Source organism: Oncorhynchus kisutch, linkage group LG22 (genome assembly GCF_002021735.2).
Source record: "Oncorhynchus kisutch isolate 150728-3 linkage group LG22, Okis_V2, whole genome shotgun sequence".
Lineage (NCBI taxonomy): Eukaryota > Metazoa > Chordata > Actinopteri > Salmoniformes > Salmonidae > Oncorhynchus > Oncorhynchus kisutch.
The window spans coordinates 633,949-646,370 of record NC_034195.2 but is presented as its reverse complement, the minus strand read 5'-3'; the positions used below and the strand labels follow the sequence as shown (position 1 = coordinate 646,370).

General features: G+C 42.5%; 1 protein-coding gene across 2 annotated transcripts in view; it reads right to left on the bottom strand.

The window, feature by feature from the left end:
* Positions 1-12,422, bottom strand: part of LOC109867105 (RNA-binding Raly-like protein) — a 52,962-nt gene that overhangs the window by 22,396 nt on the left and 18,144 nt on the right. For both annotated transcript variants that reach the window (XM_031801110.1, XM_031801111.1), the window contains exon 3: positions 1,685-1,735. In XM_031801110.1, the coding sequence (XP_031656970.1) occupies positions 1,685-1,735 (51 nt within the window). The remainder of the gene's footprint in view (positions 1-1,684; positions 1,736-12,422) is intronic.

Below are 12,422 nucleotides of genomic sequence, written 5' to 3'. Positions count from 1 at the left end.
GAAGATCAATGGGAACAGGATGCACCTGAGCTCAATGTTGGTCTGAATACTTATTTAAATAAGGTATTTACATAACTGTTCAGTTTTCAGTTTTTATTTTTAATACATTTGCAGGACTTTTGAGGCGTCTGTTTCTCAAACTAGACACTCTAATGTACTTGTCCTCTTGCTCAGTTGTGCCCCGGGGCCTCCCACTCCTCTTTTAGAGCCAGTATGCGCTGTTCTGTGAAGGGGGTAGTACACAGCGTTGTACGAGATCTTCAGTTTCTTGGCAATGTTTTGCATGGAATAGCCTTCATTTCTCTGGCCGTTTTGAGCCTGTAATCGAACCCACAAATGCAGATACTCAACTAGTCTAAAGAAGGCCAGTTGTATTGCTTCTTTAATCGGGACAACAGTTTTCAGCTGTGCTAACATAATTGCAAAATGGTTTTCTAATGAATCAATTAGCCGTTTACTTTTAATTAGCCTCTAACTTGGATTAGCTAACACAACATACCATTGGAACACAGGAGTGATGGTTGCTGATAATGGGCCCCTGTACGCCTATGTAGATATTCCATTCAAAATCAGGCATTTCCAGCTACAATAGTCATTTACAACATTAACAATGTCTGCACTATATTTCAGATCAATTTTTATGGTATTTTAATTAACATAAAACTAGCTTTTCTTTCAAAAATAAGGACATTTCTAAGTGACGCCAAACTTTTGCACCGTAGTATATATCTGGACATGCTTATCATATTTCATAAATCCCTATCTATGCTGTCCCTGCAGACAAAGCATCAGCAGCTCTTTGATATAGATAGATGTCCCCATTTCGCTGCTCGAACGCTCTCCTCCCCCAGAAGTTTCTGCACACTCTTCTCTTATCTCTCCTCTCCACAGCGTCCTTTATCAGCACCAGACACAGAGGGCCCACTCCTTGCAGCCAATCAAAGCCTGGCTAATTAGGCTATTCAAGTGGAGCCTCAATGCAAAGAACGGGCTCAATTTGAGACTCCCCTCAGAACACCACAGCATTTCCCTCCCTGTGGCCCTTCACCATAGTCTCACTGTTATCACTTGTGGAATAATATAGACAGACAGAGTTACTGAAGCAAAGCAAGTGTCTTTTGTGCTGTGTAGCCATTTGGGCTGTATCAGGCAAGGGGATTTAAAAGGAGTTAACACTAAGGCGGTACAGTATATTCTCTGGTATCATATTCAACATGCATGACTTTCACAAGCAGCCATACGCCTCCTCTTAGACGAATCAGGAGTCAGAGATAAGCCTGTCCATGAGACACATGCAATCAAAGAGGAGGAGAGGGAAGACTAGAGAATTGCACTCACTTTGAGAAGGGGCTTTGCAGCACAAGAGAACATCCCCAATGGGCACAGATGTCAATTCATTGGATTTAGGTTAAAAGTAGATGACTTTTTGCAAATCCAATCAGTGTTCCCATGTTGATTCAACGTCATCGCATAGATTTTTTGGGGTTGATATGACAGGGAAACGACATTGATTCAACCTGTTTTTGCCCCGTGGGTATTTACATATAACATCTGAGTACGAGTTCTGAACAAGAAAACTGGATCATAACAAAGCCTGTTTTTTTACTTGTCCATGCGAGTAAAGAACAAGAATCTCTTATAACATAGGTATGTAGGTGAGAGCAGGAGCAGTACAGCTGCCTACCTGTTGTAGAGGTCATCTGGATAGCTGTCATACTCCAGGTCATAGTCAGATCTGAGAAGAGAGAGGGAAAGAGGAATATGATACGGTAGCTGTGCATTGGAGGGCGTGAGGGGATATGATGGGTGTTAGAAGGGGGAAGGATAGAACACGGGTCAATGAAGACGGATAGGTGGCTTGTCCATGGAGAAGACAGATTGATACAGACACTTAAGGCTGATGTGCTATGTTTTAACATCGCCATAATCTTGTCTTGACCTGTGGAATCCCTGTTACTCTGGGGACAAAGCCTCTCTTTCTTCTTCACACTCATCGGGAAAGTGAAGTGTGCTCCCACTCCCTTTCTTGGACCTTTCCTGTCCGTTGTCACAGTTTTGGTTGAATGGTTTTCAAAATCACGGGGGGCTGTTGCTGACTGGTCAAATAACAGGCTCTGTGTTCTACCAGGGAAGTCAAGCAGAAAGGGAGGGGAAACGGTCATGCTGTGCAGTTTTGCTCTCAGGAGCCATTCTTCTATAGCAGGCGAGAGACCACATTTCAGACATGAAAGAGAAGATTACGGTTACAATCCCAGCACATTTTTATTACACTGGGAGAAGTGGGCCTCAGGATCTCCTCACAGTATCTCTGTGCATTCAAATTGCCATCGATAAAATGCAATTGTGTTCATTGTCCATAGCTTAAGCCTGCCCATACCCACTAAGAAATAGTGGGCATACGCTATACCGGTAAAACATTATCTAATGAATACAACATGCCCAAAAAACTATAGGCTGTTACACCAATTTTGAACGTTACTGCATGTCAGCTGCCTGAAAAATTTGTGAGTTGACTGGGAATAAGGTAGCATACGCTCCAAATTGCATTGTGGTTTGAGGAGAACACTTACATTTTGTCAAGGTGGAGATGAGTGGAGATGAGTGGCTGAGACACTCACAGACAAGGCAGAGATGAGTGGCTGAGACCGAGGTACGCATGAACAACAGTGGATGCATTAATTCAGGCTACAAGTGTAGGCCTAATGACAATCGCAGAATGTCATCGCAATAGGTGTGGTGTAACTGATGTCTCTTTCCATTCATCAAATAGCGGGTGCCCAATGCACTGTTGGGGTTTGGATGCTGAAGTTATTTTGTGAGTGAACGAATGTGCCGGGTTGCCGACAGGAGCGCCTTTGTTAAGTGATTGTTTGACCGTTTCAAAGATTTTACTGAGTTACAGTTCATATAAGGAAATCATTCAATTTAAATTAATTCATTAGGCCCTAATCTATGGATGTCACATGACTGGGAATACATTCATTAGGCCCTAATCTATGGATTTCACATGACTGGGAATACAGATATACATCTGTTGATCTTAGTATGCAGGCCTAGAACTGGGACATTTTCAGTTTCCAGGAATGATGTACAGATCCTTGCGACACGGCATGAGGCACGCAATTTGGGCAGCGAGCGCTGAAAATTCCAAATAGAATATATGAATGTTGAGTTACAACTGTCAGTGAAAAGCAGAGAGACCCAGCCAGGCATATCACAATATTTAAAAAAGCAATCGCGGAAAAACTGTTTGGAAAGCAAACGGCTATTGCTGCAAAGAGATGACAATTAAAAGACTCCAATCCGTCTTTTAGTTATCAAAATTCCATTCCATCCAAGACCATACCATAAAACCCACCGTCACCATGGGGCACTATGTTCACAACTTTGACATCTGCAAACCGCTCACACACATGGTCTGCCATACACATGGTCTGCCATACACATGGTCTGCCATACACATGGTCTGCCATACACATGGTCTACCATACACATGGTCTGCGGTTGTGAGGCCAGTTGGACATACTGCCAAATTCTCTAAAATGACGTTGGAGGCGGCTTATGGTAGAGATATGAACATACAATTCACTGGAAACAGCTCTGGTGGACATACCTGCAGTCAGCATGCCAACTGCAGGCTTCCTCAAAACTTAAGACATCTGTGGCATTGTGTTGTGTGACAAAACTGCACATTTTAGAGTGGCCTTTTACAGGTGCACCCAGTACAAGGTGCACCTGTGTAATGATCGTGTTGTTTAATCAGATACTTAATATGCCACACCTGTCAGGTGGATGCATTATCTTGGAAAAAGAGAAATGCTCACTAACAGGGATTTAAACAAATGTGTGCACAACATTGGAGAGAAATAAGCTTTTGGTGCGTATGATACATTTTGGAGATCTTTTCTTTCAGCTAATGAAACATGGGACTAACACTTTACATGTTGCGTTTATATTTTTGTTCAGTGTATATTCACGTCACCAACTAACTGATTAAAACACACTGTTTTGCAATGAAGGTCTATGGTGTAGCCGGAGGGCAACTATTTTCCGTCGTCCTCTGGGTATATTGACTTCAACACAAAACCTAGGAGGCTCATGGTTCTCGCCCCCTTCCAAAGACTTCCAAAGTCATTATGACGACTTCTGGAGGACGTCCTCCAACCTATCAGAGCTCTTGCATCATCAACTGACATATTGTCCACCGAATCAAAGGATCAGTGTCACACCCTAATCTGTTTCACCTGTCCTTGTGCTTGTCTCCACCCTCCTCCCATGTTCCCCATTATCCCATGGGTACTTATACCTGTGTTCTCTGTTTGTCTGTTGCCAGTTTGTCTTGTTTGTTCAAGTCAGCCTTCGTTTTGTGTCCCAGCTCCTGCTTTTTTCCAATCTCTCTTCTCTTCGCCCTACTGGTTTTGACCCTTGCCTGTCATGACTCCGAACCCGCCTGCCTGACCACTCTGCCTGGCGACCTGTACCTTTGCCCCCATCTGGATTCCCAACCTCTGCCTTACCCTGATCCTGACCCTGAGCTGGCCTGCCGCCGGTACCGTTGCCCCAACTCTGGTTTACTGACCCCTGCCTGCCTTGACCTGTCTATTGCCTGCCCCTGTTGGAATATTAAACTATTGTTTATTCGATGTGGTCTGCATCTGGGTCTTACCTTCATATCTGATACAGAGAACCAGTCTAGAACTGAAAGCATAATCTACAGCTAGCTAGCACTGCAGTGCATAAAATGTGGTGAGTAGTTGACTCAAAGAGAGAGAAAGGAAATAGTTGAACAGTTTTGAACAAATTAATTTCTTCACAAATTCAGGAGAAGCAGCAGAAAGAGAGAGATTGTATTTGTATATTGTATTTTGTGCAACTTTCACTTAGCTAGCTAATGCATCTAGCTTATTTAGCCTACTCAAACACCTGGCTCCAGCAGAGAGGAATGCTATTTATGTTAGCTAGCTGGCTAAGGCTATCCAACACTGGAACTCTTCCAAGTCAAGGTAAGCTTTCGGTTTTATTAATTTATTGCCACCGGGGCTGCCAGTGGAACTGTTAAACTGCTTGCTGTACACTGCTCTGCGTGATTGTAGCCGGTTTACTAATGCTTTAGTTCTAGGAGTTATGTTTACCATGACGTTAGCTGATATGGTGACATTGACAACGATGTAGACTGTGTGTAGCGTTTAGCGGTTATGGTCACAGACAGCTGTTGTGTTGGCACTGAAGACCCCAAGCGAAGGGAAAAGGTAAGAAGGCAGTGATTGTGTAGAAGCAAGAAGGAATTATACAACAAGCAAAGTGATGATGCTTTTTGTATGTGGATGCTATGAAAGTGAACTGTGTGTGCGGATGATCAGGGGTGTATTCATTCGCCAATTCTGTTGAAAAATGTTTCTTAAACGGAAGCAAAGGGAACAAAACGGGGATAAATCTACCTGAATTTGTCCGATAGAAACTCTCGTTTGCAACGGTTTGGACTAATGATTACACCCTAGATCAGCTAGATGCAGGCAAGAGTGTGCAAGGTCTCTGAATGTGTCACTGTCTGTCACCTTGATTACTCCAATTTGTCTCTCGACCTGTTATAAACATTTATTCGTAGGCTGGGTTGTAGCAACCTCATGATGGGTATAGGGAACATTTGTGTATCATGTAGTAGCCTAAAACTATCAATAGAGAGTGAGTGAGATGACCAGAGAGAAAGAGAGAGAGAGAGCTTATCTGTATTAGCCTCAAAGCTCAAAACAGCATCCCTCCACCACCACTACACACAGGGTCTTGTAAGTTAAAATGATATATAGCTCCAGTCCTTTTGAAAGCTAAGGCAAAAGCTCTAGTCCTGCTATCTGCTCATTAAAAGCCCTGCATGACTCTGCTCCATTCATCTTCATCAGCTTTAATGGGTATTAATCAGCATTTAACTGTGTTATTGATTTTGGGTACTGCCAAACTCCTCACCATTTACTATTGAGTGGTGCAGTGAACCAGTCATATTGAGTTGTGTATAAACAAGCATTTAACTATTACTATTGATCTGCCTGAGGACAACAACAAAGTTACAGATGTAGGATCTTAATTTTAGCCAGTTCACTACAGCAGAAAAATTATCCTGCAGCAACAGGACATGTGAGTTATTATGTGGATTATAATTCATTGACATTTTGTTGTAGAGGATGATACATTTTCCGTTAGGTTAAATCAAGACTGAAATGTCTAAGTGGAAATAACAAACTTCAGAATCCTTTTTAAAACTCAAACACACTACCAGTTTACATTTCCCGCTTTGCAGGAAAATTGTCAGCAACAAAAGAGTGATCAAATTAAGATTCTACATCTGTACCTTCTGACTGCATCTTTGTTATTAGATATTATGGCATAGATAATTAAACTTTATACGCACTTGCCCTGTAGTGTCTCTATGTTCTCCATGCATTTACTATTTATTGGGCTGTTTAGTCCCGCTGATCTATAATAACAGTGAAGAGTAACACTCCCACCATCTAATATGGGTTCATTAGGGCAGCGATTTGTTGTTCCCATGTGTAAAATATTGTATTGCACAGCACTGCATACAATAAAGGATACCAGGCTACCGGGGATAAAGGCCTTTACAGTGAAACACTGCATACAATAAAGGCTACCAGGGATAAAGGCCTTTACAGTGAAACACTGCATACAATAAAGGCTACCAGGGATAAAGGCCTTTACAGTGAAACACTGCATACAATAAAGGCTACCAGGGATAAAGGCCTTTACAGTGAAACACTGCATACAATAAAGGCTACCAGGCTACCAGGGATAAAGGCCTTTACAGTGAAACACTGCATACAATAAAGGCTACCAGGGATAAAGGCCTTTACAGTGAAACACTGCATACAATAAAGGCTACCAGGGATAAAGGCCTTTACAGTGAAACACTGCATACAATAAAGGCTACCAGGGATAAAGGCCTTTACAGTGAAACACTGCATACAATAAAGGCTACCAGGGATAAAGGCCTTTACAGTGAAACACTGCATACAATAAAGGCTACCAGGGATAAAGGCCTTTACAGTGAAACACTGCATACAATAAAGGCTACCAGGGATAAAGGCCTTTACAGTGAAACACTGCATACAATAAAGGCTACCAGGGATAAAGGCCTTTACAGTGAAACACTGCTAGTATTTATAAAGGAATTTATTCCAGACAGGCAGTTTGAAGCTCAGTACATAGAGCAGAGGAATTTATTCCAGACAGGCAGTTTGAAGCTCAGTACATAGAGCAGAGGAATTTATTCCAGACAGGCTGTTTGAAGCTCAGTACATAGAGCAGAGGAATTTATTCTAGGAGGCAAATCGATCTGTTTCTTTTTCTCTCTTTCCTCTGGTTTGACCAGCTGCAGTGGAGATTAACAATCCTGTTTATCTTTAGTGCTTCATCCAGACAAATACCTCCTGCAGGTAAGCTGTTTGAAGCTCAGTACATAGAGCAGAGGTAAACCAAGGTAGAAAACGCAATGATAAAGCTGAGGTAAACTGAGGTAAAACTGTATGGTACGGCCGAGCAAGGTATGCAGAAGTGAAGTAAGGTGGTCGACATACTGTAGGTAAGCCATGGTCAGGGTTGGATAGGTTACTTTGTAAATGTAATCTGTTACAGTTACTAGTTATAACGTAACATTTGGTGTAATCATTGTAGTCTCTGACTTGAGGTCAGACTCTCTCAGGTGGAACAGGAACAGGTGGAACAAACTTAAACCCAGGTTTTTTTTCAATGCTGAATTGAATGTCATTGAGAAAACAGAAAGGTGTCATAATCTATTTTTTCCGCAAACATCCTTTATGAATTTAAAAGTAATCCTAGAAGTAAGTAATCATCTACTTTTCAAAAGTATCTGTAATTTAACGTAACTGATTGCAGTTGTAAAAAAATATATATATATAAAATGTAATCAGATTACATGTAATCAGTTACTCCCCAACCCTGGCCATGGTAAGGAGTACTCAAAGGTAAATAAGCAACTAGCTAGTGTACACAACACAGAAAGATAGAATGAGATGAGAAGGGCCCTGTGTTTTGCGCAATCATGTGACATCGCAAGATTTGATCCTGTATTTTAAGCCCTATCCAGAAATGAGAATTGCACCAAAAATTAAAGCTATTGTCTGAGGATGGTGCTGGACCATCTGCCATAAAAAGAGGCGACAGTTGATGAAAAATCCTTAAATAAAGGTTCAAATCCAGTCATGTCACATTGCCTTCCCTCCCTTCCTTTTCTTCCCTCCTCCAGATAGATGTATTCTGATTTAATGTAGAGCCCTCAGAAGTGTGCTGCTGTGTAATAAATCAGCTTGGCTGCAGCGTGACCAGGGTTAATGGGCCGAGGAGCTGATTTCCTGCCACTTCAGCTCCTCTCAAATCGAAGGGCGGCCCCGATTGAAGCTGAATTATGACAGACATACAGCGACGAGCGGCCATGCAGGCAGACTGGCAGAGGCTCAAATACAGGAGGATGTCACTGTGTCTTATACAATAAACCTTATGCAAAGGCTGAATCTGGCAACCCCAACGTACAAGTTTTGAGGTAAATTGTTGGTACTGAGATTATATGGCAGTATTAGTGATTTCATCACCAATGCAGCATTAACAGGTCCAGAATGTTCTTTCAATAGTCCCTCTTTTGACAGAGCAAGGGGATCTTTAAATGCAAAACACCTGTATGTGTCATAAGCTTTTGTTTGCTGCCTTGTTATTTGTTCCCATCTTTCGTTTGTTCTTTGCTGGTAAAGCAAAGCTTACCATACTGAATGTATTGTCTCTATGAGAGACGGGGAGGTTTAATGGTTGGAGTTTTACATTACATAATAATTCACCTGTTATTTTTCTGTTCAAAGGAAGTGCTGATTAATCTTTTCCTATTAAACGCACATCTTAGCAGGAGATGAAGGCCAAAGACATAATTACCGTTCCGTCTCTCTCTCTCCCCCTTCCTTCCTTCCTTCCTTCCTTCCTTCCTTCCTTCCTTCCTTCCTTCCTTCCTTCCTTCCTTCCTTCCTTCCTTCCTTCCTTCCTTCCTTCCTTCCTTCCTTCCTTCCTTCCTTCCTTCCTTCCTTCCTTCCTTCCTTCCTTCCTTCCTTCCTTCCTTCCTTCCTTCCATCCATCCTTCCTTCCTTCCCTCTGTCCCTCCCTCTCTTGCCTTGTCTATGTGTTACAATCACATTGAACACAGGAACGAAAGAGAAATATACGGAAGATATAAAACACAAGTATAGGTGAGGAGAACACAATGTAGCCTACTGTGAACATAGCCAAACAGATCAAGGCACAGTTTCAAACTGAAACCCCCAAACATACGCTTTGATCATATGGAACTTTTCCACCGTTGAGCCAATTAAAACCTCTCTTGAAACAAGTTTGGTTGTAGATGCCCTGAGGCCTTCAGCCTGCTGTGAATTCCATGACGCTGTCTGAGAATTTCAACACAGCCGAAACCTGAAGTAAAACTCGTGCCCCTGTTGAGAAACAACCCAAATGACACACTCAAGGGTATGATCAGTCGATCACGTCAGAGGAAGAAGAGAGAGGAGGTTCCACTCCAGTGTACCTTTCTGTGATGTCGCAGTTGGCACTATTAGCTCTAATGCATGGGGCTCATGTGCTGCGCAAGGGCAGAATCCGTAAATAAACAGGATAAAGCCCCGTAGAGATAATTCTCTTTTATCACTATAGATGAAGCACTCAATATGGATGTACCTTTGAGTATTAGTCAGATAACAGGACCCAGTACTTAGAAACACAAGCCTCCCTCCACTGCTCAATTGGAGAAGGTATAAAATATGGGGTGAGTGTATGGGTATATCAGGCACAGTGTGATCAAAACAACAGTGTAGGGACTTTTACTCTACAACAGCCTGTAAAGCCTCTGAGCTCCATATTATCTCTCCATCTCTGCTGGGCTGATCTTTAAAACGCTGGATTTTATAGAACTGGGGAGCTGGGCTGTAACTCAGATCAAATGTTGCACTCTTTTAAAGTGAAAGGGCAGCTCTCTAGAGCTCTGAAAGGCCAGCGACAAGCACAGTCCTCACTGGCTGCGTAGCGAGCAATCTCATCTGTTTTTCTTCCCATTACTGTAATTGTACAATGTGGAATGATGGTCTACTGTGACAGCCTAGGTGTCTTTTCTGTATCAATGTACCCAAATTCTGCACCCAATGTTCTTTCAAAGAGAAAAGGAACCAGCCATACAGTGTTTTTCTCCCAATAATTGGAATCTTGACAAATACTTTGTGATACTCCAAAGGATATTCATGTTTTGATGACAGTCAACAAGACGTATTGTTCCCACGAGATGAAGGAAATTGAATTTTGTATGATTCATAATGCACCAAAAGAAAATAGCATTGACATTTTCACGAGTTGATCCCTGAAAGTACTGTGTGATTACCTAGATAACCTGCCAACCACTATTACGACACACTTTTCACGAGTTGATCCCTGAAAGTACTGTGTGATTACCTAGATAACCTGCCAACCACTATTACGACACACTTTTCACGAGTTGATCCCTGAAAGTACTGTGTGATTACCTAGATAACCTGCCAACCACTATTACGACACACTTTTCACGAGTTGATCCCTGAAAGTACTGTGTGATTACCTAGATAACCTGCCAACCACTATTACGACACACTTTTCACGAGTTGATCCCTGAAAGTACTGTGTGATTACCTAGATAACCTGCCAACCACTATTACGACACACTTTTCACGAGTTGATCCCTGAAAGTACTGTGTGATTACCTAGATAACCTGCCAACCACTATTACGACACACTTTTCACGAGTTGATCCCTGAAAGTACTGTGTGATTACCTAGATAACCTGCCAACCACTATTACGACACACTGATGCCACATTTGCTTACTGTGGATAATCCATGTCTGTATCATCACATAATAAAACAAAGCCATGAATCCCGCCTGTTGTCTAGTCTTTTTCTAAGTGGCATTGCTAGACTGATATAGAATGATCCCACTGCAATGCTACCACAGACTAATTATGTGCGAGGTCGTGGCCTGCCTCTTACTACTGCACTGGGACTGAGCCGTCCGTCCGTCCGTCTGTCCGTGTGGCATGTTTACTGCAAGTCGACGTGTACACACTTGTGTGTGTTTTTGTTGTGTGTGTACAAGCACAATGAAGAATACGAAGAAGATGAAGAAGAAGCACTTGGTCTCTGGGCTCCTCTGACAGATTCATTTAGCAGTGGCAGGAAGCAGGAAGCAGGAAACAGAAGCCCTTTAGATTGATTGCATTATGTCTGACTAATTGTGAGTGAATCCAGAGGATGGAGGGGAAGAGATCCATTGCAGGGGACATGTTTGGGCTCCCCATCGGGACAGCTCTTCAGTCAGATAGCTCCAGAGTAAGACAAGGGGTTTGGAGAGCACTACAGAGACAGATGAGGCAGAGACAGAATGGGACAGTACACAACCTTCACAAAGAGATTCAACTGTGATGGATGGGGATATGAGCAGAGATAATAGATATTGTTTGACATTTTGTTCATTGGAAGCAAGTTATACAGACAAACGACTACTGCTTCTTTTTGTGTCTTTCAGTTTCGTAACCACGGTGGTGAGTTCTTGGGTTATTATCAGTGCTTAGGTCGATCCCATACAATGGTTTAAATTCAAATGTGTAATCTCTGACATGGATGAATCAGTATTGTGAAGAAAAATCATGTCAATAATTGAAACTTCTTCTAATTTAAAGATCTTATACAGATCTTACAGCAGCTGGTATTCCCAGGTGGTCACCCATCCTAATTCTAACCAGGCCCAACCCTGCTTAGCTACCAAATGTGTTCAGGATGGTATGACTACAATCATATTTGTTTGTAACCCATTTTCTCAAATTACAACCTTGGTTAGCTTGCAGGCGCCACAAGGAGTTGCTAGAGCGCGATGAGCCAAGGAAAGCACTCCTGGCCAAACCCTCCCCTACCCCGCACTGTGCCAATGGTGCGCCTTCCTATGGTGTTCCCGGTAATGGCCGGCAGTAGTGGTGCCTCAGTACTGTAGTACTTTTGACAGCTGCGTCACTCACCCCCCCAATTGCTGAAGTAAGTGTTTTGAATCCAATACAGTACTATCATTCAACCTTCCAAGACACCCCAAAGCCAAGCTGAAGGAGGAGACATTACCCAGCTAGAGTGAATTATTTTAGCAGGGGAGGAGAGCAAATTGGCCTAATTTCTGTGGCGGACCCTGAAGCTGCACAATCCACAGACAGCAGGTAGCTTCCTTGGTACCAAATCAGCACTCTTATGGAGTTTACATCACTGTTCTCCCCTAGCTCAGACAAACACAACACATGACTATTGGGTAGAGTGCTTTATAGTGTACAACTCAGATAACTGACAGTGTCTTTTCTT